General features: G+C 45.0%; 3 protein-coding genes across 4 annotated transcripts; 2 read left to right on the forward strand and 1 right to left on the reverse strand.

The window, feature by feature from the left end:
• Positions 1 to 1,045: 1,045 nt before the first annotated feature.
• Positions 1,046 to 2,952, reverse strand: nenf (neudesin neurotrophic factor). Its single transcript, XM_076977622.1, has 4 exons — positions 2,567 to 2,952; positions 2,393 to 2,453; positions 2,087 to 2,190; positions 1,046 to 1,997 (listed from the first exon to the last, which is right to left on the reverse strand). Exons 1-4 carry the CDS (start codon positions 2,705 to 2,707, stop codon positions 1,821 to 1,823), a joined length of 483 nt encoding a protein of 160 aa, XP_076833737.1. The 5' UTR covers positions 2,708 to 2,952; the 3' UTR covers positions 1,046 to 1,820.
• Positions 2,953 to 3,232: 280 nt separating this feature from the next.
• pacc1 (proton activated chloride channel 1) lies at positions 3,233 to 7,199 on the forward strand. Its single transcript, XM_076977621.1, has 8 exons — positions 3,233 to 3,590; positions 4,277 to 4,379; positions 4,511 to 4,723; positions 4,811 to 4,965; positions 5,150 to 5,292; positions 5,395 to 5,536; positions 5,623 to 5,730; positions 5,925 to 7,199. Exons 1-8 carry the CDS (start codon positions 3,555 to 3,557, stop codon positions 6,084 to 6,086), a joined length of 1,062 nt encoding a protein of 353 aa, XP_076833736.1. The 5' UTR covers positions 3,233 to 3,554; the 3' UTR covers positions 6,087 to 7,199.
• A 101-nt stretch (positions 7,200 to 7,300) lies between these two features.
• Positions 7,301 to 25,474, forward strand: znf106a (zinc finger protein 106a). Of its 2 annotated transcripts, none has more exons than XM_076977616.1 (22): positions 7,301 to 7,419; positions 10,089 to 10,186; positions 10,368 to 10,429; positions 12,199 to 12,393; positions 13,607 to 15,340; positions 15,428 to 15,872; positions 16,318 to 16,387; positions 16,465 to 16,619; positions 16,710 to 16,770; positions 16,912 to 17,223; positions 18,521 to 19,271; positions 19,540 to 19,586; positions 20,110 to 20,255; positions 20,380 to 20,514; positions 20,598 to 20,714; positions 20,899 to 21,090; positions 21,340 to 21,402; positions 21,521 to 21,640; positions 21,755 to 21,826; positions 22,079 to 22,150; positions 22,650 to 22,793; positions 23,475 to 25,474. In XM_076977616.1, the coding sequence occupies exons 2-22, from the start codon at positions 10,133 to 10,135 to the stop codon at positions 23,529 to 23,531; spliced, it is 5,004 nt and encodes a 1,667-aa protein (XP_076833731.1). In that variant the 5' UTR covers positions 7,301 to 7,419; positions 10,089 to 10,132; the 3' UTR covers positions 23,532 to 25,474. The 2 variants fall into 2 exon arrangements, with proteins under 2 accessions (XP_076833731.1, XP_076833732.1); XM_076977617.1 differs by having other exon boundaries at positions 7,350 to 7,482.
• The last annotated feature ends 57 nt before the right edge of the window (positions 25,475 to 25,531 follow it).

The following is a 25,531-nucleotide window of genomic DNA, read 5'->3' on the forward strand; positions in this document are numbered from 1 at the left end:
TGCTGGTGGGAGGAAAGTGATGTACTCATCAGCCTAACGTGCGAAAAAAAACGTGGGGGGTAACACAGGTGAAATGCCTCCATCCATGTGAGGTGAAATTAAGCACAGTAGTGCGTAGCTTGTTTCAAGGGTAAATATTATCAGAAACAAACACCAGGTCAAAGTCTAAAGCAGCTAGAAAAACCTGTGACATCTTTTTTTTCTAGTGACCTAAAAGATTCAGAAGGATTCTGTAATTTTGCTATAGAAAATTGGCAGGACTTCAAACATCAGAAAAACACCAAAACCACCATTACTGCACATAAAAATATTATTTTTCCATTTCTAAACATACATAGTTTTTGCAGGGGAAGCCCAAGCCATCTAATTTACAAGATGCCTGTTATGGACAATAATTTACTTACTGTAAAAGGCCTTTTACAATGATTCATTGCACTAGATGGTACTGCTATGGTGGGAATTTTTAAGAAACAAAGAAACATCATTTTGAGATTCAACTTGTCATATCTGACTAACTGTCATTTCATGAAAACAAACAGCCCCCATAGTTTTAGCCATGGTAGATAATGAGATTTGACTTAACTGAACAACAGCTGGCCAACTGTCTGTATAGACCCTACTGAATACAGACTAGTCTGCATGCAAATGAGTTTCTAATCAGAGCATCTTTGATGCTTTAAAACCTACACACTGTTTGAAGGGGGAGCTCTAGAGAGAGAGAGATATATATATAAAGATCGAATAATATATATTATAATATATAATAGCTATATAGATTAAAAACTGTAGTAAAAGTACACAAAGTTTCCAGAAAAACAGGACATTTTGGACATGTGTGTCTAAAACAGTTAAACATTACATAAAGGTATATAGAATTGCAGTTACATGGGTCTTTTAGTGATGTTTATATGTTCAATTTATAATTACAAAATTGTCCCAATCATGCACCACTTGTTAATTATGCACACTCGGCTGTTAATTACTGTGCACAGCAATTCAATCTCAGTTTTTACTGTGCATCTTCAGATGCAACACTGATAACGTATCAGTCAAACATTTTGAAAATCTTCTTTTTTTTTTTTTTAAATAACACAGGTGGGCGACCTGTTTTGACTGACCTTCACACAGGGAAAAACCCATCAGGAAGACCCACCAACCCTTCTACAGTTTGCATCATTACTTTACTAGAGTGTGGGCTGCCAGACCACCAGAGTGGGACACCAACACCACCAGACGACAAACAGAGTGGCGAAAGACTGACACGCTGCTAGGGAAGTGACATCAACGTGTCACCTTCATTTAAATGGTGTGAATATTTCAGAACAGCATTTCTGTATGTTTATCTCACATCTTTAACAATGACAAAAGGTTAGTGTGAGATGTTTGGCTTATATTTTACCCTTAGGACTGCATTTGAAAGCACATCCATGTAATACATCACAAAAAAGTTTTTGTATATAAACAAACTAGTAAAATCAAGCACATAACTACAGAATATCAATAACCTTTAAAACTCCATTAACAAGGATGTCAGAATACCCTACATAAATATGATTTAGTTCATGGCCTATTTTCAATTAGCTATTAGAATCCCCACCTTTAATCACTGAAAAAGTTGTGTATGTAGTGTGTTACCATCTGGAAATAGTCAAAATAAAGAAATAAAATTTGTGACGAGATTGGAATATAGGTTAAAAACTAGAATAATTTTGGCAGAAACAGTAGTGTAGACAGTATAGAGACAGCTTCACAAACGAATCCTTTTGAGATATTTAACCACAGCTGTTGTATTTGGATAAATGTTCTTGTTTAGATAAACATCAAAGCTCATCTCTGATGCTAAAATGGGGCTGGTCCTCTGGTTTGAATCCCTCATTGGGACTGCCATCTTCATTGAGAATGCGTCTACTGGTGTAGCCCACTATGGGATATTTAGACTTGTATGTTCCAGTAAATACACTCTCTAGGGATTCCAGCTCCTTCTCAGAGAGGCCTGTCTAACATACACAAAAAGGTAGAGATGGTTAGCATACGAATATGTGAGACCTACAATAGAATACAGCTTTGGGGTCCATCACCAACTCACTGTATCATGTGTGAGATCTTCAGGTTCAAGGGACATTTTGGCCACAGCTCTTGTTGAGTCCTTGCCCACAAGGGCATTATAAGGTGCATCCTTCCCATAAAATCCTTAAAATAAAAAGAAAGGTATTCAGCTTTTAAAACGTGTATAAATTAAGCTAGCTATATTTATAGGAAACTTAATAATATCCAATGGAGCCTTAGTGAACATTGGAACAATGACATCTCTAGGTGGCGTTACTCCATCGAAATGAAACCTTGGGTTGCATGGCAGATGAACTGGCTTAAGTTTAAACCAAGCACGACTAACTTTTCCCCGACGTCACATCAAACACGACTCCCTTTATCGCCATGTAAATGGGCTGACCATCCTGTGAATTACGGAGGGGAAAAGTAAGGATTAACCCTTCAGTAATCCTTCAATGTGGAACATTAAAACACAGACAACTCGAATGTCAAAGTAGCTGCTACTACTGAGCGATACCTCACTTCCATCGTATCTTCTCAACTCTTCGTCGGTGAACAATCTCACGGGTTTCGAATCGTGTTTAAGTTTTAGTGTAGTGTCATTTGCCGTACAAATCAATATCAGCGAAAAAAATGTAATACATCGCGAACAGAGCATTTTATGTGTTGTCGGCTTGCAGAGCTAACCAGTAAACGTCGTCTCCGCGTAAAATAGCGTTACTAGTTAAATGCGCAGGTATGTTCCAGTGAGTTTATTACTGTTACTGTATGACTAAAACGTGGCCAAAAAATAACAAAACTATTCTTGTCCTATTAGGTTTAACGCTAAAGATGCACGCTGTCTAAGAATTAGTGCGATAGTTTGTGAGGCTCTTAACTTCCTTCTTCCACCAGTTTTATTTTGAAATTCTAGTTCATGACGTGACGGATTGTGGGAAAATTCACTTTAGTTTTAAAAAGAAAACTAGACTTTGGGATGTTTGTCGTGAGTTGTTCAAGTTCAAGTACGTAGGGCAGGAACCCTATTTGTAATTGCTAGGATTTTTCATATATGTGTGAATAATAATAATGCGGTTAATTAGCAGTTGCACACCCCCCCCCGTACGTTCACCGTTTAATATTTTCAATCGTAAAATATAGATGTACAGATAACTAGAAGGCTGTGCATGAATATGAATTTATATAAACCTAAGTCATATTTTGTAAATAATGTTTATGAAACAATATTCATAGATAAATACAGATATCTATGTTAGATAACTTCTGAAACGCGTCCGCCGGTGAGGAGTTCCCAATGCCCAGCCCAGCAGACGTGATGTCACTTCTCGCGGTAGACGGACAGTTCTGTGCTGTAGGTCTTCAAGGCCACCGTTTCTTACGGTACTCGTTTTTATAAAAATTAACTGCATCTTAAACTGGACCCTATGGATCCTCAGACGAAAATATCGAGATACATGTTGCAAAGTTAAACAAGCTGACTGAAAAAGGCACAGAATATTGACACAATGCTACGAAAAGAGGCACCTCGGTGCTATCAGGAGGTATGAACATAGACATAGTCTACATTGATAAATGTGACTAGACTTGACTAGGCAGACTTCTGTCAAGTGTTTGGTGCAGTATTTGCAAGTGCATGTTTATTAGCCTATAATATGCCGATTACTGTGTCTTTGATAGGTCATCACACAGTGGTCATTTAACAGTTACATTTACTGCCGCCTTTTGGGTTCTGCCTAGTCATGTGATAGCAACGTATTAACGAAAGAGTGTTGGCAGCATTGTGAACTTCTTAAACAGGACTAAGACAATGTTCGATAAATGTTCAATGATCAATACAATACTAACACAATATGAACATATCTGCGGCATATATTCAGCGTAATATTCTATCTTATTGAAAATTATAAAATGTCGTTTCTATATTTCACGGACGTAATTTGGGGGGGGTGCCCCCCACTTTTTCAAAAGCCGGTCTCGGTCCCCTGCAGTTTTTACGGTTAAAAACAAATATTTGAATATTAAATATCAACGATTGACACGGATCAATGATTCACACACACACACACACACACACACACACACACACACACACACACATCTCAAAATTACATCCATGCTATATTTTAAGAACAATGACAAACATACTTTTGCTCGGCACTAGGATATGCTTAATCAATATCTCGTAAGGTTGATGTAATGCGTGTGATGTGTTTTGTTTTAATTATAGTTCAGTGATGAAGACTGCATGCATGCATCTGCACCTTACCAGCACACTACAGATACAGATGCTGCCCAGGATCTAGAGGAAGCCAGCTGTGGTACCTTGCCAGGTAGACCTGGCTCTACTAAATCAAACTCCTAAATTCACCCTGTAAAACTAGTGCTCAGTACTCATTTGCGTTTAATCTTTGCCATGTGGTCTGGTGAATCTTCTCTAATGTCAGGTTTGGTCTTATTACAGATGAGGATATTTTGGACAGTGGTTCAATGCCACTTGCCTTCAATAAAGCTTGTTTGAAGAATGTCTTCACAGTCATCCTCGTTCTCATTTACCTTCTGTTAACTACGGTCGCAGCTTTTTTGGCTTATCAAACAATTTCTGATTTCATGGAGAAGCTCAATCATCCTGTAATGTCTGTATCATACAAAGAGGTTGAGGAGTTCACTCCTCCAGGTGGGTTGGATATGAAGGGCCCTGGTTTTTGCTCTTCATTTCCTTGGTTGTGCAGCATGGGTGAATTCTGTCTTTCTTTCTGATCAGGAATTGCGCTGTACCCAGGGAGTGCTCAGTTGTTAAGCTGTCGACACCACTATCATGATCACATCCCCCCTGGTTTATCAGCAGGCCAGATGGAGGAGAGTGACTGTGTAATAAAGGAAGTCATTTACAATGATCCTTACTCCAACCACACTCAAGTAAGTTATCATTTTCTTGTTTTGTTTTTATATGTTCTGTTATTTCCCCTATCCATAATATATTTTTTATTAGTTATGGACCCCAGCTTTTCTGATGCACTGTTCAGGAGTGAATGGACGATATTTGGAAGACTTACGAGCGTGCTTCTGAACGATTTGTTGTGTAATCAATGATGTTCTGTAGAAACGAGCCTTAGTGGTTGAAGGTCCGACCGATGTCCGGAACAGAGAACTCGTATTCCTCCAGTTCAGTCAGAACGAGACGGAGGAAGACTTCAGTGCAATCAGCTACATGCTTTTTGCACAGTTCAGTGACATGACAAAAAGGTAAAGAGATGTTCATAAGTAAATTTCAGAATCACTTTGTTTGGCATGGTTAGAAAAATAGCAGTAATACTCAATGTACTACAATTGTCCTCTGTTTATCAGCATGGATAAACCTGCATTTATGAAGGACTGTGAAAGGAACTACTCAATGTGGACATTTTCTGGAGGGTTTCGTACATGGGTCAAGATGTCTTTGGTCAGGACATCTGGGAAAGGAAATGAGTCTGTAGAATTCAGACAAGAGGTAGGTGGATGTCGTCATACATGTAGCAGCAGTCAGAATGTTACACGTTCTGGGCAGTGATCTAAACTGTCAGTGTTATTTTACAGTCCAGTGTCGTGAAGTACAATGACAGAAGGCCTCCACAAGAGCAAAGAAACGAGCTATTCTTTGTTGTATTCCAATGGAAAGATCCATTTATACAACAAGTCAAAGATGTAAGTGAATATTAATTTCTGCATACACTAAATGCTCAAAGTATACCATGTTCTAAATAATGTTTATTATCAAAATGCCTTATCTTTAAATTGCATGTGACATAAATAGGCTAACAAACTCTTCTTCATGCTTACCATAAATGTATAATGAGCTTCTCTGTTTTAATTTACTTGATCTTCTTTTACACCAACAGATAGTCACAGCAAATCCATGGAACAGTGTGGCCATTCTCTGTGGCGTCTTCATGGCTCTTTTTAAGGCAGCAAACTTTGCTAAACTCAGCATTAAGTGGATGATTAAAATTCGCAAAAGACACTTGAGGACAAAAATTAGGGAAATGAATCAAATCAGCTGAAATAATTATATTCTGATTTAGAAATGGGAAACATCCCTTATCGGACACTTTCAATAATTACTGAAAGTATTTTAGCTTTAAAGAATAGTTTTATTCTTTTATCATTCATTTCAAAACAGTTTTGAACTGCTATATTTTGATATCTAATGTTTTTACTTGATGCTGCAAATTATCTACTGACAGTATTTTGATTATTGAAATAATTATACAATACATTTTATTACAGTTAATTGTCTGATCATAATGACCAGCCATTTTGAAAATTAACAATGATAACAAAAGGAGATGTAGCAGTGGTCTTTGCCTGGTAATTACATCAACAAGAATGGCTGCTCTGCTGATTTCAAATGCACTAAAGCTGCTGTTTCATAAGCACTGAGGACTGTAGATGAAGACAAAACACTGTAACAATACAGACCTTGTACTGCTTCAGCTATTTCAAAGAATTAAGCTAGAAGCAATGTTACCAAGAATGACCTTTATTTGCATATGTAGCAAATCCTCCATGTTGGTGGGACTTTGACCAGTAAATGGTGAAAAATAGCATTTGTCAGAACTAACAATATGTAGGCCTACTGCTTTTTTTATTGACCAAGGTTTTGTGATGGCATTCTTTCAGAAAACATCTCAAATAATGGGATGTTTTCTGAAAGCTGTCAGTGTTAATTGTTCTAAAGGGATCAATATGTAAGCTTACACAATGTTTTATGTTTATCTGCTATATTCATGTTTGACACTGTACTTGTAGTTTACTTGTCTGTTCCACAGCATTAGACACTAGATATTTGTATGTGACCGATTCTAACATTCCAAAATGTCTCGTGTTCTCTTGTTGATAAGTATATTTAGTTATGATATTCAGTCCCTTGCTGTCTAAACAAGTTTCAATCTCAAGCTAACTAAATGGCTGCAAAAAACTGTGAACTTTATCATATTTCTGTTTAAGCACAATGTAAAAAAAAACTTAAGCTTTCCTGTCTATATGGGAATCAGATTATTAGGTCACAAAGTGGTATTTAATAGATTACATTAAATTATGTCTGTTGTGTGATTGCTGTCACAGTTTAAAAGCAATGAACTCTGTTTTTAGATTTTTTTTGTCTTCGTGTATTCTGTGTGGGAAATTTCTTTCAAATTGTTACCCAAGCTCCTAAATACATTTTGGAGACTTTTGTTATGAAACGTGTCCGCTTTGTGGCCATTTTAAAACAGGAGTTGAAAGTTGTAACTTCACACCCCAGCGCATGTGATGGTATTGCTCGCTAAGGATATTAAAAATAAATTGCAGTACCATTGATGGAATCAGAAGTATAAAGGTCACTTAAATTAAGAGGTACATTTAAAATGTCAATAATTACGCATAATTACTGCGTTTCTTGATAGGCAGCAGAATTTGGTGAGTACGTTAGCTAGAATGAAGCCTCACGCTTTTCATGTGGTATGTTTCTTAACTAGCATGCTCACATTATGAAACAAGGTGTTTCCAGCCAAACTAATAGAGTCGGCTTGGATTTATCCATTTATATAATTTTAATAAATTATCCCTCCATGTTCTGTGTACTCTATAACATTCGTGTCAGACTAGTCACAGCTGGCTAGGTCAGCTAACAGGGTTCAGACCAGCAACGTGATCATTTCTGAGGACCATTTCAAAGTGTGAGATGATCTCTGACCTGCTCTGGTTTAGGAGCTTGTTGGTCTTAAAAACGCAGGACAGTGTGAAACTGACTAAAGAGTTTTGATTTCACCGTAAAACAATGATCACCAGCAGCTCAGAACCGTTAGTGGACATATTTAACTTCACTTTTTAACTAGCTTGCTAGCTGCATAGAGCTAGTGCATAGTGCTCTGTTTTTTAGATACAAAAGTTCTTATTTACAATGTGGTTGAGCATCAAAAACATGGTTTTCTTTGGGCTGGGAGAAAATAAGCAAAAAACATGTATACTTTATTATTTTTGTATGTGCATACTTTAATATGTATATAGCCCATATATATTTAGCCCATTGTTAGACTAGTTATTTAAACTTCAACAGTTTTACATTTCAACGTTAGAGTTGTCAGGAACAGGCCTAGTCTATACTGTGTAACATTCACAGGGAAAACCTCAACAATTTAATGAATTTAGAGCCTAGTCTGTATATACATGTGGTTTTGCCAGTGACCAAAATTAAATATTATCATGGCATCAAATGAATGGAGAGAGAGGATTTTCAGAAACATTCCCATGTTAATATAAACATACTACAAGTTAATGCTACACAAACAATTGTATTAGGATAAATGTTTTTGTTCCTCTAGCTCATTGTTCCTTTACAGCAATAATTAACAGCTAGTAGTCATGATTTCAGGCATTACTATTCACAGCGGCTGCTGTTGGCTTGTTAACGATAGTTTAATTAAATCCTACATCAGTGAGTCAAAGTGATGATGGAATCCTCCGCATCAGGGGAAATTAGCTAATTAAACACTGTGTTCTAGTTGGTGTCCTTTAGTTTGAAACCACTCCATCATCCACTACATACTATTTTCCCATAAAAGATAATGAGGAATTGTGGTTGTTGTATAAATTTTGAAATGTAATTGAGTGAAAGACAAAAACAATTCCTGAAGTATAACTACTTCAAGGTTGTACCTGGGTACAGCAATGAACTATATACACCATAAAAAAAACTTTATATAAGTTCTGTTGTAATCATTCACATCATTACTGTAGAACAGGAGGGTTTAAATAATTGTGACCACATCTCAGAGATAGCAGTGTCTGTCAGTAGACATTACATGGCCAGCACTGAAACCATTACCTCACATGAAATATTTTTACCATGTCATGTTCCAAATTTTCCTCAAAACCTATACCCCATAGTTACACTGTATGTATAAACAAGGCAAGTTGATGATTTTGTGAATCTGGAAATATTGCATTGTCTTTTAAAGTTAATGGGAAGGGGTTTCATTGTAACACCAATACCATTGTGGTGCACCATTTCTAGATCAAGTGAAGGTTATGCGGATATGTGATATACCGATGAACTTCCATATTCCAGTGTTGACAGTGTAGCCTAGATGTTACATTAGCATTTATCTCCATTTGACCCCTGTTATAGGAACATTTACAACACACTGGCTGTGTTTGTCTTTTCTTGGGCCCTGCAATAACCCAACAAGTGGGAAGAATAAGGGTGGCTCTATGTATCTATTGCAAATTTGGCATATTGCATATAGTGTGTGTGGTTTGCTTTTTAAAGTGGAAAACAAATTTTTGTTGTTGATGATTTGACACTTTGGCCACCTTTACACCTTCTAGTCTTGTTCTTGCCCCCATGGGAAAATTGAAACTGCAATCTTACCCACACCGTTATATCAGAGGCCTTGTGGGATATCAAAGGTCAGGTATTTTTATTTGAACAGTAACGGGCACCGTGTGACCTGCGGTGCCAGGAGCTTTCTAGAACATGCCTCTGGGGCATTAATCGTGTTCAGGGATAGCAGTGCGATTGCTCTGGCCTGTGCCTTCAGCAGACTGCTTTTAGCTAAGCGACCGGAGCTCATACTCTCCAATGGTATTTAGACCTGCAGTTTGGGACACTGACCTCTTTCCCCTCATATGTACAGGAGGTGGAGCGTTGCCAGCCCTTTACTCTGCTGCCATGTATTCTACTGTAGGAGTTGGCTGAGCCTTGCATGCATGTACTGGTGTATAATTAGGCAGATTAATAACTTAAGACCCTCTAGTCACTGTGCAAACAGATAAACAAGAAGGGCCTCTAGTGTTTAAAATCAGTTCTTTTAAATATGGATACTAATTTGTTACAAAAACGTTTGGTATTACCATCATTACCCGGTTTCTCTGAAAGGAAATAGGAAATGAGCAACCAAAAATGAGCTGCAGTAACTCTCATATGTTGCCCTCCAGTACCACACCTATGTCTACCGGTTGGAGTGGCATGCTGCAGGCTTGCTTGGGTGCGCTAACATGTAAACAATGTATGTCCTCTGCAGACATGGAGCACTGATCTGTAATGACCTGAAAACCATCATCCAACATGGGGAAAACCAGGACGTGCATTCTGTGTGATATCGTCTACAGCTCCAGAAAGGTGAGAATATTGGCGATCCAGCATTGTAGCTCTACTTCCTGTTGACAGCCAGTTCTTGCGTGCTCAAAAGATGCCCTCTGTTATCTGGGCCTTCACCTCACTGCGGAGATGCACTCCTGTGTAGCTCCAAGCTTCACCTGCTGCATGATCCATCCCTTACCTGCTAATGCTGTGTTCACAGGAGATGGATGACCATATGAGGAGTATGTTACATCACCGGGAACTGGAGAATCTGAAAGGCCGGTATGTATTATGCTCACAACCAGTACACAGTACCAGTACACAGTACCAGTACACGTGACCCACATCCCTCTGCAGCCTGTGGCGTTATTGTCAAAGCCGCAGTGATGAGTTTGGACCAGCACTGGATTATAATGGACAGTTATGTTGTCTGGTGGCACGTGGGGATTAGTAGTTTTATAATGAGACGTTTTATATATGCAAGACCACCAACTAATAAAAACAACATTGTCACAGCTTGCCTCTTCTGTGCTGTGCTGGCAACTTACACCACCCTAATTTACACAGTTCTGCGCTGTTTTTTTTTTTTTGCGTAAATAAGTCATAACTCGTAATGTGTGTGAACGGGTCCAACAATATTGTCACGGTTGAACTTCACAAGTGCAGCTGTCCCTCTGTTAGCCCTCTGTGCATTCTTTATGTACAAATGTGGTGGTGGACCAAGTGCATGTTGTGACTGTGCTCAGCTGACCAAGGGCACGTGTGTGAGCTGACATATGCCCGCTAGGCCCTTCAGAGAGACCAGCTGCCATAGCAGGGCCATCTATCTCTCTCTCTATATATATACATGCACACTGGAAATGCCATGTGAGGCCAACTTGGAGCGGCTGTGCTTGTCATGTGATTATTATATAGACCACAGGAATGTGAAAATTGAGAATGGAGTATGGGGGGTTAGGAGAGCAAGACATGTCCTGTTCAGAAGACAACGATACTGCCATAGACAGCACAGTGCGCCTGACTTGGGTTTTGATTCTGAATGCAGTTGGGGTCATTTATGATTGAATTGATCCTAACATGGAGCAACGGACTCACAGGACAGGATATCTGAATCATAGTCTTGGAGGAGTAGTGGAGAAAGAGGAGGTAAACACACGTTAGGCTAGAGCCCCACGAGCCGTTTGTGGACGGCATGCTGCCATGGCACAGTTGTTGGGAGAGATGGCACAAGTGTGTGTGAGGTGTGTCCTGTGATCAGCTCATGAGCCTGGCATTCAGGAGGGGAGCTCATCCCCCTCCGGGGGGAGTGTTTGCTGCAGGCAGCTGCTAGCAGCTCGTGTTTCAGACACCTACCCTGACCGAGCTCTGCGGAGCTGAGAAGAGAGAGGGAGAGAGAGGGAGGGGGCGGAGGGTGCAGCTGCACACATCAGAGTGGGCGGGGCTGTCTGGGGTTGGGCACGGAGCACAGCAGACACCGTCGCCACAGCGCGCTGCAGGGCTCGGCTGCCGCAGAGAGGACGTGGGCCTCTCCCCGAGCGCCAGCCTCCAGACTCTGGTCATGTGTGGTCTGTGGGGGCCGTCTGCCTAGCTGCAACAGCCTGACAGGCTCCCAGAGCTGCCTCACCACGCCACGCCGCTCCCGGCCTGACATGAAGCCTTGAAGAAGCCCTCTGCCAAGATCAGGAAGATCCAGCTGTTTTTATTTTTGAGTTCTTTTGCCATTTGGGTGGATTTATTTCTTTATTTTTTTATTTTCTATTGCTTGAAAATAAGTCGGTTTGCCTCCTGATCATTTAAAGGTTTTTTTTTTTATTTTTATTAGTCTTATTTGCTTATTTTTTGTTTATTTTAACTTTTTTTTTTTTGGAGTTGGAGTGATTTCCCTCCATTTTGTTTCTGTACCACTTCAAAGCGAGGGCTGGCTTTGTTTCCCAGCCTTTGTGAGCAGCCGAGGCCCGTTTGAACTGTACCTGTCTGACGTCTCCCTCTCCGAGCCGGCCAGCCATGCCCGTGGGCAGCATTGAGCGCCCCCTGTCCCCTCTGCTTCCCAGGGACAGCGGGCACGAGTGCCGGACGTGCGGGGTGACCGTGGCCAGCCTGACCGAGTACGCCGACCACATCTCCAGCGGGCTACACAAGCAGCGGGTGGAGGCGCACGACATCAAGGCCTCCAAAGAAGAGCAGGATGAGGAGTACTTCGACAAAGACATGGTGGAGCTCATTGAAAAACGCAAGAATCTTATCAGGTGAGTGTGGCTTGGGGTGTCTGTGTGGGTGTGCATGGGTTTCTTTTAATATATGCTGAAGTTGAGATTTCTCCTCTATTTGATTGTCAATACATGAAATTTTTCCTTGTTTTCTTGTAAATCATAGATTCAGGAAAAAAATACAATGCTTCCTTGTACTGTACGTTGTAAAAATGTATGATATTAGTGCATGAAATGGATTTTTTGCTCCAGAAACACCACACATCAAATAAATTCTCACTAGGTTCATGTAAAATCCCTTACATGTGTATCATAACAATTACCGGTCGTTGCTTTAATACTCAAATGCTCGGTACTCAGAATAACCGTACCAGCCTCGTTCAGTCGCTGTTTGTCCCTGCCCTCAGTCCCATGCTGTCAGATCTATTTTAAACCAGACTGGGCTCATGTGTCAGCCCGAAGTGAGCAAAGCTGCTCGCGGGTACTCTCCTCCCCCACTCTCCCTGCGCCTCACACTGGCCAGCTCGGACAGCCCTGAACACTCAGGCTGGGGATCAGACTGACTCTCAGGCTGGGGATCAACTCTGGCTTGTTTTTGCCTGTGCCTTGCTGTAGTCTTACGGAAAGCTGTCAGGTCTTAAGTCAAACCAGGTTGTGGTAATAACATTGCAATAATGTTACACAATAACAGCGCTTAATTATGAAACACCAGCGTAAAACGGAGGTCTTCGCCTCCAGCAAGCACTGCAGTCAGATTTCTGCTATGTCACTAAATATCTGCATTGCAGCAAACTTCTGTAATCAACAAATATCACCCCCGTGCTCTGGCTAGACAGTCTTGGCCAACCAGAGCATGCGAGGTAGAGCAAATTGTTCAGGGTTTTCAAGAGAAATTGGCAGAATATAACAGGCTTGTAAATCTTTGTGAGGGTAAGTGAGAGATGGATATTGAATTGCTGATGTTGAGGTGTTCTAGTGGCACTGGCACAAGTGGTGTGATGGTCAGGTGAGAGCTGCCTTGCAGTTGTCGTCCTGTCACATGCAGAGCTGCACCCCACAGCGCAGCCCCTTCCAGCCCTTGCCTTGGTACTTCCTGCTTTCCGGAACATTCTTTTTCAAGCCTTGGTCCCATGTTTCCACCGGTGAAACAGACCATTCACATGCGACTTTGTTCCTACTCACTGCTTCCAATTTCAACCTGGAGGTTTCTGTCTTTTGTTGCTTTCCTTTTGCTTTGTTAACGCTTGCTCAGGCAAGAAGAAGCAGCGTTGAAGAGGTCCAGGGAGGAGGAGAAAAACACGAGGAAGTGGCAGGACTTGGAGGAGACGTGGCAGGGTCCCAGAATATGGCCCCACAAGCCAGGTTCCTCCTGGGGCCAACCCTGCCCCAACTTCCCCAGAGGCAGGGGGGCTGGCAACTGGAACAGCTGGCAGAACAGGAGCGCCACATGGCACGCAGAGGGGCCGCCCAACCTTCAGAACTGGGGGCTTTACAACGGCCGAGGAGGCAGCCTGCACAACCAGGGCCACTACTGGGACGGAAGATCAGGCTACTATGGGGTCTGCCCACCACAGCAGATGTGGCATGGCCAGGATGCCAGTCAAAGACACTTCCACTGGTCGCGCGGAAAAGGCTTCGACAAAAGGATGCCGCCGCCAAACCATTATACAGGGCCACCTAGGATGCATCCCCACCAGAAAGAACAGCACAGCCTTGAAGGTCAGAAAAAGGGAAACAAGGGCCAAAATGTGTCCGGTGGAGAGAACGATCAGGTCAAAAGCAACTCCAGCAAGCAACTCCAGTCCTATCGCTGGGCTCCGTATCCTCCAGCCAAGCTTGGAGATCCATCGTGTCAAAGTGGTACGCAGCCTGCATCAGAGAGTCCTGGATCTTCATTGCAAAGTAACGAGAAACATCTGAGTGCGCATAGCCACGGAGATGAGCAGGACAACCAACATGGGCCCTCTGAACAGCAGCAGGAGAAACAGCACCAAAAGCAGAAGACATGCCTCAGTAAGAGCAGTGAAAGTGGTGGAAAATCTCTTAAGCAGACCTGTCCGACTCTTTCTTCTTCATCTTCAACGTCACAGAAAGCGCAGAAACCCACAAAGCGTTCGGAAAAGAGGGTGTCGACCAACCCGGGCTCTGTGACCAATCTTAGTCGAGCGGCGAGTCAGGACTCTGTCAGCTCGAAAGCTTCCAATCATTCTCACACCGAATCGCTGTCCTCGCAGAATGCGTCCTGCAGTCCAGAGCAGGAACGGCTGCTTTCGGAAATGTTGCGCAAAGCAAAGGAGAATCTCCTGGACAAACGGGGCGGAGCGGGTACTGCCACGTCGGAGGACTGCCCTGAGGAACCTGAGCTGCATACCTCCAAAGACCCTACGACACGAAATCCAACGGTGAATAGATCAAAAAAACTATGCAATAGTGGGAGGAAGTCAGCAGAGCGTAATGGAAGAAAGGAGCGTCTGGACGGAAGTGCCTCACAGTTGGTCCTCACGACCAAAACCGACACCAGCCCGTCCCTGCAGTCCCTGCAAGTGAGCACATCCACGGAATACCGGGAAGAAGAGGAAGGGTGCGGTGAGGGGGACGAGGACCCAGTACGAGATTGCGAGGCCGTGGACGATGGCCTGGGCTTGGACGGCGAGGGTGGGCTCGACGACCAGCCTCAGGTTGGCGGTAATTCGGTGCCCCCGCTGAGCAAACTGGCCCTGCCCGCCTGCCTGAAGCGCGACTTGAACCGGCACATCGGCGGCAAGGGCAAGGCGGCGGCGGTGCGCGAGCCCAACCTGAACGGTGCCCGACGCATCCGCAACGTGAGCGGCAACCGCAAGGGCGAGGGCGAGAAGGACGTGGCGGGCCTCAAGCCCACGCTGCGGCAGCTCATCAGCTCCTCCGCCTCCAGGAGGAGCGTCAACTGGGACCAGGTGTACCAGGAGGTGCACCGTAAGAAGCAGGAGAAGGGGAAGGGCCTACCAAGGTAAGCCACACCGTTGACCTTTGCTCTCTGTCTTGACCGTCAGGTATGACTTTAGAGAGAAACCATCACCTCACGCCTTTTGTGCAGGTTTGGAATAGAGATGGTGCCCAGCGGAGCAGAGGGTCCGAGTCACATGGAGGAGGATGACGTACCTCTCTGTGAGGGCTTCCAGTGGGATGCTCTGGTCGACTTCGACCTGTCGTCTGTACCATCGCGCAAACGCAGCATGTCTGAGAGCGCCGTGGTCAACAATGGGCCGGGAACTTCACCTTCTCTGCTTACAGCTCAGGAACCAGGGAGGGAGGCCTCCGTCAGTGGCCAACAGCACGGCTCCAGGCTGACTCCCCAGCCTGTGCGCTCCCCCCTGGGGGACTGCAGTGAGGGGCTGGCCCAGGACGGAGTGTGCCCGGAGGTGCCTGGGCCAGGGAGGCCTGCCCAGGACCCAGAGCCTTTGGACGGGGATAGCAGCTGCATATCGGGAGCTGAGCTGAACGACTTCCAGACTGGAGGGAAGAAACGAAGAGCAGCAGGGGTGAGGCAACCATCAAAATGGTTTAAAGATTATTGAACAACAATGACAACTAGTAGCAAGTGATCGAAACAAGAAGTGTATTTTGTTTACAAATGTCACGCGAGTCGGTCATATTCCGAAGCTTTGTTCGAGCTCCGAGTCAAAATTTTCTCAAAATCTTGCATCGAAGTCCAAATATGTCACGTATGACATGTTTATTAATTGGTGTCAGCCTGTAAATAACAATTAATTAGGTCTGGCATGAATAAAAAGAGAAACAGGATTTATTTTCTTATGGTATAAGTCGGTACATAATCTGTTTGGATAAAAAATATAACTACTTCTAGAGGCTGTACAAATATCGCATGTATATCCATGTTCTTAAAACTGTAATTCTTGTAATTCTTTCCGGCCGTGGCTCATAATTCAGTAATCCAGAAATAATCATTTTGATTCTTTCCATTAGGATGTTGTGTCCCCAGAAATTCCCAATTCAGGAAGGAAGAACAAGCGGCAGAAAGTCAAGCTTAAGAGAGGTACGTGGGACCGATACACACACACACATACACACACATCCCATGTTGTGGTGTGTGACATGCTGTGGGCTATGCAGAGAGCTTAGAGCTGGACGAGCTTCTGGCCGTCTCTCTGCGTGAGGAGGTGCTGAACGGCAAACTGCAGACACTGGACAGCGATCTGGTCCACGCCCGTGCCACGCTGCAGGCTGCCTACATGGAGGTGCAGCGTCTGCTGATGGTCAAGCAAGAGGTTAGGACAACGCCATTCCTCCGTGCATCACCATGACATGTAGTTTTTGCTTGTCTTGACTTGTTTTAAAATCGTTTTGCTTCTTTCCAGGTAACCACAGAGATGGATTCCTTAAGGACCAGACGTATAGAAATTCTGCAAGGTTTGAAAAGTATGTATTTCTTTATTTGTCAAAAAAACAAAGAATTTCTGTAGCTTTTGTCTGTTTGGTTTTTGTAATCTTATTTGATAGCCCTGGTTCTGTATGTAATACTGGGGATGGACAACCTGTTCTTCTCTGCTTCTCTTATAGGTGACCTTGAGCCTTCACAGAAAACCAGGGGCTACGATGAGGAGCCGACCGCCACGGCAGTCCTGGCCCCGCCCTCGACCCCACCCTCCAAGCCTGCACCTGAGAGCGCCGTGCACCCCAGCCACACGGCTACTTCCTCCCCCATGCTGCCTCCACCGCCGCCGGCTGCCTCCAGCACGCCTGCTGTCTCCATCAAAGGAGAACGCGCATCTCCCGTAGCCCTGACCCCGGCGCGAAATCAAACGAACAGTCCCCGTCCTGGCCCCCACAGTACCACACCAGAACAGGCGGCAGCCATCGGCACTGAGACAGGTGAGGGCTCTGTCCGATTAATTAAACCTTTTTACTCTCTCTTTCCCGTTCCTCTTCTTCTAAAAATATGTTTTCATATACCTTTCTAAAAACTCAAGGACGAATTAGAATGCTCAGTAGAATGAGTCAGAAGGAGAAGGAGAAGAGGACAGTGAGTAGGTCGAGGTGAACAGATGAGATGTCGGGTGGACTTCAAACTGTTCCAATGAATTCCGAGATCTTAAATGTAACCAGAGCAGGAACAAGTATTTCAGTACTGTGTTGGGAGAGTGAGGGGCGTAGTGTGGAGATGAAAATAGGGCACGGGCGTCATTAACTCGAATGAAAAGGTGGGGTCCGAGGGGGCACTGTTACATATGGTAATATAAGGGGTAAAGATTTTGCAAGTATGCATTTAATACCAAGGGGTAAAATTTCAGTGTTGCTTTTATTTCATTTGATAGAGTTGTGGGTCCATTAGACAGGAAAAGAGACTAGAGGGAGGTACGTTTTCAGAGGGGCTAGAGGACATGGAGATTCATATTAGCAGTGTGACCATCGGCGTTTAACGAAGATGAATTATGCTGTTAGAAAGATGTGACGTGAGCCGATTGAGTACGGTGGCTTTGGTTCCAATGACAGACATTATTTCCAGAAGATGTGAATGGGAAAGGGTCAGATGCTGAGAAAACCAGAATCACAGAGGAGATTACTCATCGTCTTAACCAGGGCAGCTTCAGTGTTGTGGAAAAGGATCAAGGAGACTGTTAAGATAAGATTCATTAGATTGTTGGGTCACAACAACATTTTCTTATTGTGGATAGAAATGGAAGGTTGGAAGTTGTTGTGACTCGTGTTGGCAGGATCAAACCAGATTTGTTAAGGATTGCGCTGAAAGCTACTTGACAGGATCGAAAGGTTTCAGCAGTTAAAGCGTAGGTGACCGTGTTGATGATGGAGAGAGCTGCAGGGACGAGTGTGGAAACACAATGTAGCTGGTTGTGGTTATTGTTAATGTTTGATCGGAAAAACAAACAGGAAGAAGGTGCAGAGGTGATGGTCGGTGGGAAAAGGCTAAGTGGGTGTCAAAGGTTATTGTAGACAGACGATTTTCTTTTTATCAGTTATTCCACAATATTTTCATTTTGAATAACAGGCTATTGTTGCAGCTTACAACTGCCTTTTAGCAGAGCATAATCAAAAAATGTATCCTGTCACACTTTTATTTGATGTTCTAATATTATATGTCCTCATATTATGTTCAATGATATGATCATTACAAATTATAGCCCTTTGTGTTTTCTGCTTTTTGGTCCAGGTTCTAACTCGAGTCTTATGGTGAAAGAAGGATGTCAGAACGAGGAGGAGAGTGCTCAGGATGGAACAGGTATACCTTTGAGCACGCCTCCCCCGGACCACAGAGTACACCTGTCCCCCGCACAGCCGACTCCCACGGCCTCTCAGGAGTCGCAGCAGGGGCCTTCCCCGCCCCCCGTCGCCGTGAGCCCGCCCCTCGGCCCGCCCACCGACAAGCCCTGCCCACCTCCCACCATCCAGGACACCAAGGCTGGAAAACGTGTGAGGAAGCTGAAGAAGAAGAGGGTCCTGAGGAAGGCCCAGGGGGCCGAACAGCCCGACGCCACCGACTCGGAGCTGGATGCCGACCGGGCGCCGCGCCCCGTGCGCAAGCTCCGCTCCCGCCGGAAAACCAGCAACTCCTGCCCTTCGCCTCCGGTGACGGAGGAGATGGATGAGAGCATGGAGGTGGCAGGAGCTGCGGAGCCCATGGGGACGAAAGAGCCAACGCCGGCCCCGCCGAGCAAGGAAGCCCAGGACTCCGATTCCTCGGAGCTGGAGATGGTGGAACTCCCGCAGGCCATGCCTACCGAAGTGGTTAACCTGGACTCCTCGGACACGGACGAGGGGGTCGCAGAGGAACGCACGGACCCTCCTCCTCAAGTCTCTGAGGAGCACGCGGATGAGAAGACAGAAGCCCAGAAGCTTGCCTGTAATGAGGTCACCTCCACCAGCGAAATGGATACCAGCAGTGCGGCCCACAGCTGTCAAAGGTAGGCAGCAGCCTGTGTGCTGATTGGCGTCATTACCCAAGGTGTTATGGGTAATGGAGGCTCCCTTTGTACGTGTTGAGGTACTGTTCCCCAGTAAAATGGTGGTATCTACTTGTGTGTTCACCTCCACTTTTAAATCTAAACTGCATGAGAGATCATAAAATAGTAAACAATGATTATTTTCTTTGTTTTCTTCAAAAGTCCTGGCAAAGTCTTCCACTGTTTTTTTTGTCCCTGAATATTTGCGGTTTGTGTTTTATGTTTTTAGTGAGAAGAAGACATCCTTGGTAGTGGTGAAGGAGCAAGTGTTTTCAGGTAAATCCTTCACATTTTGTGTTCAGGTTTAACGTCATGTGGATGTGCAGCACATTTTCTTTTTCAGGAAAGTCTCCTAGAATTCCCTAATAACTTTGGCTCACCAAAATTAATTTAACTGATTGACCCTCTCAGTCCCGGTTGACTGATTGTGATAGAGCAGCGGCCTTAGCTCATTGGTCAAACATGTGAGTTGAAGTCTGAAAGTGGTATGTGTTTAGCTCTGTTTGGTCCTCACTCAGGCAAGTCTAACTGAGGCAGTCTCACATGGCCCAAATTAGAATACTAGCACTTTTAATAGACTAAAATAGTTCACCTCCCAAATTGCTTTTTAAGGGCAAGGTATTTTTAGAGCGTTGATGTTTCCTGGAGCACCATTTGCGCTTCTTCTAACAGCAGTGCTGCGATAAAGTTGACGAACCTGCATTGTGTTGTACAGTGATAAATTCATACATGGACACTGTCTGTGTGTGTGTGTGTGTGTGTGTGTGTGTGTGTGTGTGTGGGGGGGGGGGTTTATCAGATGCGTCGTCTGATCCAGGTGAGGAGGAGGTACCTACCGAAGGGTCGTTCGAGGGTCACCAGGAGGCGGTGAACGGCATGCAAATCCATAATGGTCTGCTGTACACCTGCTCAGGAGACCGCACTGTACGTGCCTTCAACCTGACGGTGAGATCCACTTCTGGAGTGTGTGCGCCAACCTAACGCCCGCCGTCCCTCGACACACTCGTGTTCGTAACGTTCCCGGCGACTGCGTTTGGTGAAATCGTCTCGTGGTCCCGTGTTTCCACAGAGCCGCAAGTGCATGGCCGTGTTTGAGGGGCACAGCAGCAAGGTGAACTGCGTGCTGGTGTCGTCCGGGCCGGGCCTGCAGCAGCGCCTCTACTCCGGATCCAGTGACCAGACCGTCCGCTGCTTCAACATCAAGGTAGTCTTGCTCGGAACGTGTCGTCTTGCACAGAGCGTGTAGCACAGCGCACTGTCTTGACCGAGGTCTCGTTTGTCCCGCAGACGCGGAAGTGCGTGCAGCAGCTCAGCCTGCCCGACCGCGTGCTCTGCCTACACAGCCGCTGGAAGGTGTTGTACGTCGGCCTGGCCAACGGCTGCGTGGTCACCTTCAGCCTCAAGGTAATCTCCCGCCCTCTCTCTCCCCCCCACCTGGGGCACGAACCAGACTCTCTCTCCCCGCTCGCGACCTTCAGAAGCAGCGTGTCACCACCGCCCACCCGTCTAATGAGAAGACAGAGTGGAGAGAGGGTGTACGTCCTCATCATCATCTTCCTCATCATATCCCCTCCCCCCTTCCTGGCAGACCAATAAACAGCTGGACGTGTTTGACTGCCACGGGCCGCGTGCGGTCAGCTGTCTGGCCACGGCGCAGGAGGGGGCACGCCGCGTGCTCCTGGTGGGTTCCTACGACAGCACCATCAGCGTGAGGGACGCAAAGAGCGGCTTGCTGCTCCGCACACTGGAGGGACACACCAAGACCGTGCTCTGCATGAAGGTGCGTGCCTTCCAGCATTTGAACGGGACGTGCTCACATAAGTGTACCAGGTGGCAGAACCCGGTCCTACAAACGCTCTGATGATCAGATCAGAGCGTTACACCTTTGCATGACATTCATGCTCTGGTTCGACACATCAGTGTTACACATTTGTATCACCCTGCTTAATGTAATTGTATAACTTTTTTTCCCCAGCTGACCAAGGTTACAATTAAGGTTACAGTACATTTTTCTATTTCTTCTTCCCAGGTGGTAAATGATCTGGTTTTCAGTGGCTCCAGTGACCAGTCTGTCCATGCACACAATATACACGTGAGACTGTATTTTTTTTTTTTTATGGCTAAGAGCAGTCGTCGCTCTTTCGATGTCTTTCGAGTGTTTGTGAAGAACCGTGTTGTTGGGTGGTTGACGTGTTCTTTGGGCCCTGCAGACAGGGGAGCTGGTGCGGATCTATAAAGGCCACAGCCATGCGGTCACTGTGGTGGCCATACTGGGGAAGGTGATGGTCACGGCGTGCCTGGACAAACTCGTCCGCGTGTACGAACTACATGTAAGAATCTCTGAATCAGTTGTGGCGTTTGTATGGATCGCATTGATTCGCAAGTGTTCCAGTGGGTTTTGATAAAATTCTTGGCATTTACTAAGTGTTTGGTGTTCCCAACAGTCTCATGACAGGTTACAGGTGTATGGTGGACATTCAGACATGGTGATGTGTATGCTGATTCATAAGAGCATGGTGAGTAGAGCTTAGTTTCTGCTCAGAAATGCATATTGCTTATTGGATGGCTTAAAGAACATAAGAAAGCCTGGTGACCTAACGCACCACAGTCTCACGAGATGAATAATTATTCATCTTAGTTGAGTCATGATATGCACTTCTATATGAACATATTGAGTTATGAGTTATAATGCACTGGGACCCTTACAGAAAAGCCTCTGAAAAGGTCGTGGTTGATTTAATGATTCAACGTGATTTCTTGCCCTGCAGATTTACACAGGCTGTTACGACGGGAGTGTGAAGGCTGTGCGACTGAACCTGATCCAGAACTACCGCTGCTGGGTAAGACACTGACCCTGAACGGGGCTCCCTGCTGGGTAAGACACTGACCCTGAACGGGGCTCCCTGCTGGGTAAGACACTAACCCTGAACGGGGCTCCCTGCTGGGTAAGACACTGACCCTGAACGGGGCTCCCTGCTGGGTAAGACACTGACCCTGAACGGGGATCCCTGCTGGGTAAGACACTGACCCTGAACGGGGCTCCCTGCTGGGTAAGACACTAACCCTGAACGGGGCTCCCTGCTGGGTAAGACACTGACCCTGAACGGGGCTCCCTGCTGGGTAAGACACTGACCCTGAACGGGGCTCCCTGCTGGGTAAGACACTGACCCTGAACGGGGATCCCTGCTGGGTAAGACACTGACCCTGAACGGGGCTCCCTGCTGGGTAAGACACTGACCCTGAACGGGGCTCCCTGCTGGTGGGGCATGTCGCGGGGCTGCTGTGTGATGTTCTTCCTGTGGCACATGGCCGATGTGCGGTGTTGCGCGTCTCCCGCAGTGGCACGGCTGCTCGCTGATCTTCGGAGTGACGGAGCACCTACAGCAGCACCTGCTCAGCGATCACGTCAACCCCACGCAGAAGATGCTGAAGTGTCGCTGGAGGAACTGCGAGAGCTTCTTCACCTCCCGCAGCTCCAAGCAGGTACGTGAGCCGCCCTCTGAGACCTGAGTGGGGATCTGTGTCAGATCAGACCTCCATCACCTGAGTGGGGATCTGTGTCAGATCAGACCTCCATCACCTGAGTGGGGATCTGTGTCAGATCAGACCTCCATCACCTGAGTGGGGATCTGTGTCAGATCAGACCTCCATCACCTGAGTGGGGATCTGTGTCAGATCAGACCTCCATCACCTGAGTGGGGATCTGTGTCAGATCAGACCTCCATCACCTGAGTGGGGCTCTGTGTCCGATCAGCCCTCACACACCTGAGTGGGGCTTTGTGTCTGATCAGCCCTCACACACCTGAGTGGGGCTCTGTGTCCGATCAGCCCTCACACACCTGAGTGGGGATCTGTGTCGGATCAGCTCTTTTTAATGAATGGATCATGTTTAAATACCGATTAGCATCAGTCAGCTGTCCTCTTAGCATCCCTATATACTCATCGGGTTTACAGTAGATTTTGAATCATTTTGCAAACTGAACTTTTATAAAGCAACATTTATAGTTGTAACAATAGTAATGCAAATAGTGAATATAAATAGGAATAATATATTAATTAATATGTGTTTCTAATAAAAAGTAATAAACATCGAGTATATGCCAGGAATTTGTCAAAAAGGCCCCACCTCCCTGAACAAGCTGCGTCTTGCTCTCGTCTTTACAGGTGCAACAGGCTCACATGCAGAAGCATGCGGAGGAGGACAGTAAGATTGAGCCATGAAGGGTCTTGCGGGGCTCCGCCCATTCCTTAGGCCCAAATCCTGTTCTTATCCCATATTGGGAAGTCCTCGTCAGCGCCCCAGGACAGGAGCCCTTTACCTGTTCATTCTTACGTGGAAGTGTTATCATATGCCAGCAGCTGTCGGCTGAGAGCAGGAGGGTCAGGGACTGTGGCGCCTCCTGGTGTTGCCTTTGAATACTGAGGATTTGCAAGATTTAAATTTTCTTACTTTTTATTTTTATTTTATATGAAACAGCGGTTTGTCCGGTTGAAAGGAGAAGACAGCGTTAACGCCTGTTAACATCTTGTCAAAACAGCTGCGTTCACAGTAGGCTCTAACCAGTGTCACGCAACTGCCTACCTGGATGTGTTTTGAGGTTTTTGGCATCCAAAGGTTCTTTTCTTTTTGATTAGGATTTGCTGGTATTCTGACTACGCCGGTCTAAGCATTTTTATCTGTCCTCTATTTCCGTTGATGCTGTATTTGTATCTGTTTATCTAAAGACTGGCTAAGTAGCACCTTTCTGCTAATATTGTCATACTATGGGTTTGTTATTCTTCAGACAAAGGTATGTACAAATAATGGATTAACAGCTCTCTCTGAATCCTTCTCTTCATGCTTGTCTCTCAGCTGATCTTGCACTGTCCTGTGCAGCTCTGAGATTGACCAATGACCAAAAAACGGTGTGAGTGTCGAAAGAACTGTGGAAAACGCTGTACAAACTTTGGGACAGGCCTGCAAGAGTTGATGCTGCTGCCCCCCAGCTAACAACACTCTCGGTTCTCTTGTGTGGGTGCAGAGAGGCGTTTCGCATGGAGTCTGTAGAGGTGTGAAAGTGTAGTGCCCATGTCTTCTTCAGCAACGAGGGGTTTGGAATACTTTTTTAATTTTTTTGCTTGTTTGTCTAATTGATTGTTGTTGGGGTTTTTTTTCTATAAGTTTTATTTTGAATACCCTTTCTTCCCCATAATTTACTCAGAGCCCTGTTTAGTAGAGACATCAATTCACACTAATAAATTATTTTAAATTAGAAATATATTACAGGCTTTTCACACGAGTAGGTTCAAATCCTTTTGTTATACAGGTCATACAGACATGTCCTTTCTGAAGAGGAAGTGGGTTTTTTTTTTTTTTTTGTTTTCTTCAATTCTCATTTTATTGTGCTTTAACTTCCCTCCCACTATTTTGGAAGGGAGACTTCCTACATATTGAGTGTTTTGTGGGTTTAATTTCCCCTCTTTCGTTATCCGGTGTGGTTGTTTGCTGATGCTAAGACCAAGTGGAGGGATCGGTGGTTTGCTCTAATTCAGATTTGCTGTTCAAGGAAATGTGTTTGCTGTGACCATGACCTGAATTGTGACGGTCGGTGTGAGTTACTATATGAGCGTCACGTGTGGGAGTGCGTGTGTGTCTGAAGCAGTGCAGTGCAGTGTTGTCGGTTTGCGCAGATTTTTTTCCGCACTCGCTTCACTCTTGAGCGAAGGGAATTTATTTTACAGTGGGAGCGCTGGAATAAGGTAACGTGTTGGTTGTTTCTTCGTGAGGTGAAAAGCGTGGTAGAATGCCTCTCCTGTGCCATTGGACTCTGAAATGCAGTTTACAAAACACTTAAGTGGTAAACGTCAGTCATCTTTGATATTTTTGGATCACCGCTATTTCCTTCCCGTGAAATATCAAAGCAGTAGCCCACGTATCTCCTCCTCTCCGTACGAGCTAAATAGGTACAGCCTTATTCTAGTATACAGTGTCGTTTTTCCATTTCCATGCTGTTGGCATGAACCCAGATAGTTTTGCTCTCAGTAATGGCGCCTTGCAGTAAGCCGTCCTCTGAGCTGAAGTGTGTTGCTGGGGGAGCATTCAAACTCTTACACGCTGTTCCCAACATTCTCAAGTTTGTTCATTTTCAGTGTTTACCTGATAACAATAAAGAAATTTACATATTTGTCACTGTGTCATTTTTAGCATTAATGCTTTGATATGTCTAACATATCCCAGCACA

Source organism: Brachyhypopomus gauderio, chromosome 17 (genome assembly GCF_052324685.1).
Source record: "Brachyhypopomus gauderio isolate BG-103 chromosome 17, BGAUD_0.2, whole genome shotgun sequence".
In the NCBI taxonomy this organism is placed as follows: domain Eukaryota; kingdom Metazoa; phylum Chordata; class Actinopteri; order Gymnotiformes; family Hypopomidae; genus Brachyhypopomus; species Brachyhypopomus gauderio.

What these genes read in the sequence shown, in the direction of transcription:
- znf106a (XM_076977616.1), top strand. Translation starts at nt 10,133, where the DNA reads ATGGGGAAAACCAGGACGTGCATTCTGTGTGATATCGTCTACAGCTCC. An exon ending in CTGGAGAATCTGAAAGGCCG is followed by an intron (nt 10,430 to 12,198) that starts GTATGTATTATG and finishes TCTGCTTCCCAG; the next exon opens with GGACAGCGGGCACGAGTGCC. An exon ending in TCCAGAACTACCGCTGCTGG is followed by an intron (nt 22,151 to 22,649) that starts GTAAGACACTGA and finishes CGTCTCCCGCAG; the next exon opens with TGGCACGGCTGCTCGCTGAT.
- pacc1 (XM_076977621.1), top strand. Translation starts at nt 3,555, where the DNA reads ATGCTACGAAAAGAGGCACCTCGGTGCTATCAGGAG. An exon ending in CTTACTCCAACCACACTCAA is followed by an intron (nt 4,966 to 5,149) that starts GTAAGTTATCAT and finishes GATGTTCTGTAG; the next exon opens with AAACGAGCCTTAGTGGTTGA. An exon ending in TTCAGTGACATGACAAAAAG is followed by an intron (nt 5,293 to 5,394) that starts GTAAAGAGATGT and finishes TCTGTTTATCAG; the next exon opens with CATGGATAAACCTGCATTTA.
- nenf (XM_076977622.1), bottom strand. Translation starts at nt 2,707, where the DNA reads ATGCTCTGTTCGCGATGTATTACATTTTTTTCGCTGATATTGATTTGT. An exon ending in GAAGATACGATGGAAGTGAG is followed by an intron (nt 2,454 to 2,566) that starts GTATCGCTCAGT and finishes CGTAATTCACAG; the next exon opens with GATGGTCAGCCCATTTACAT. An exon ending in TGATGTGACGTCGGGGAAAA is followed by an intron (nt 2,191 to 2,392) that starts GTTAGTCGTGCT and finishes TTTTATTTTAAG; the next exon opens with GATTTTATGGGAAGGATGCA.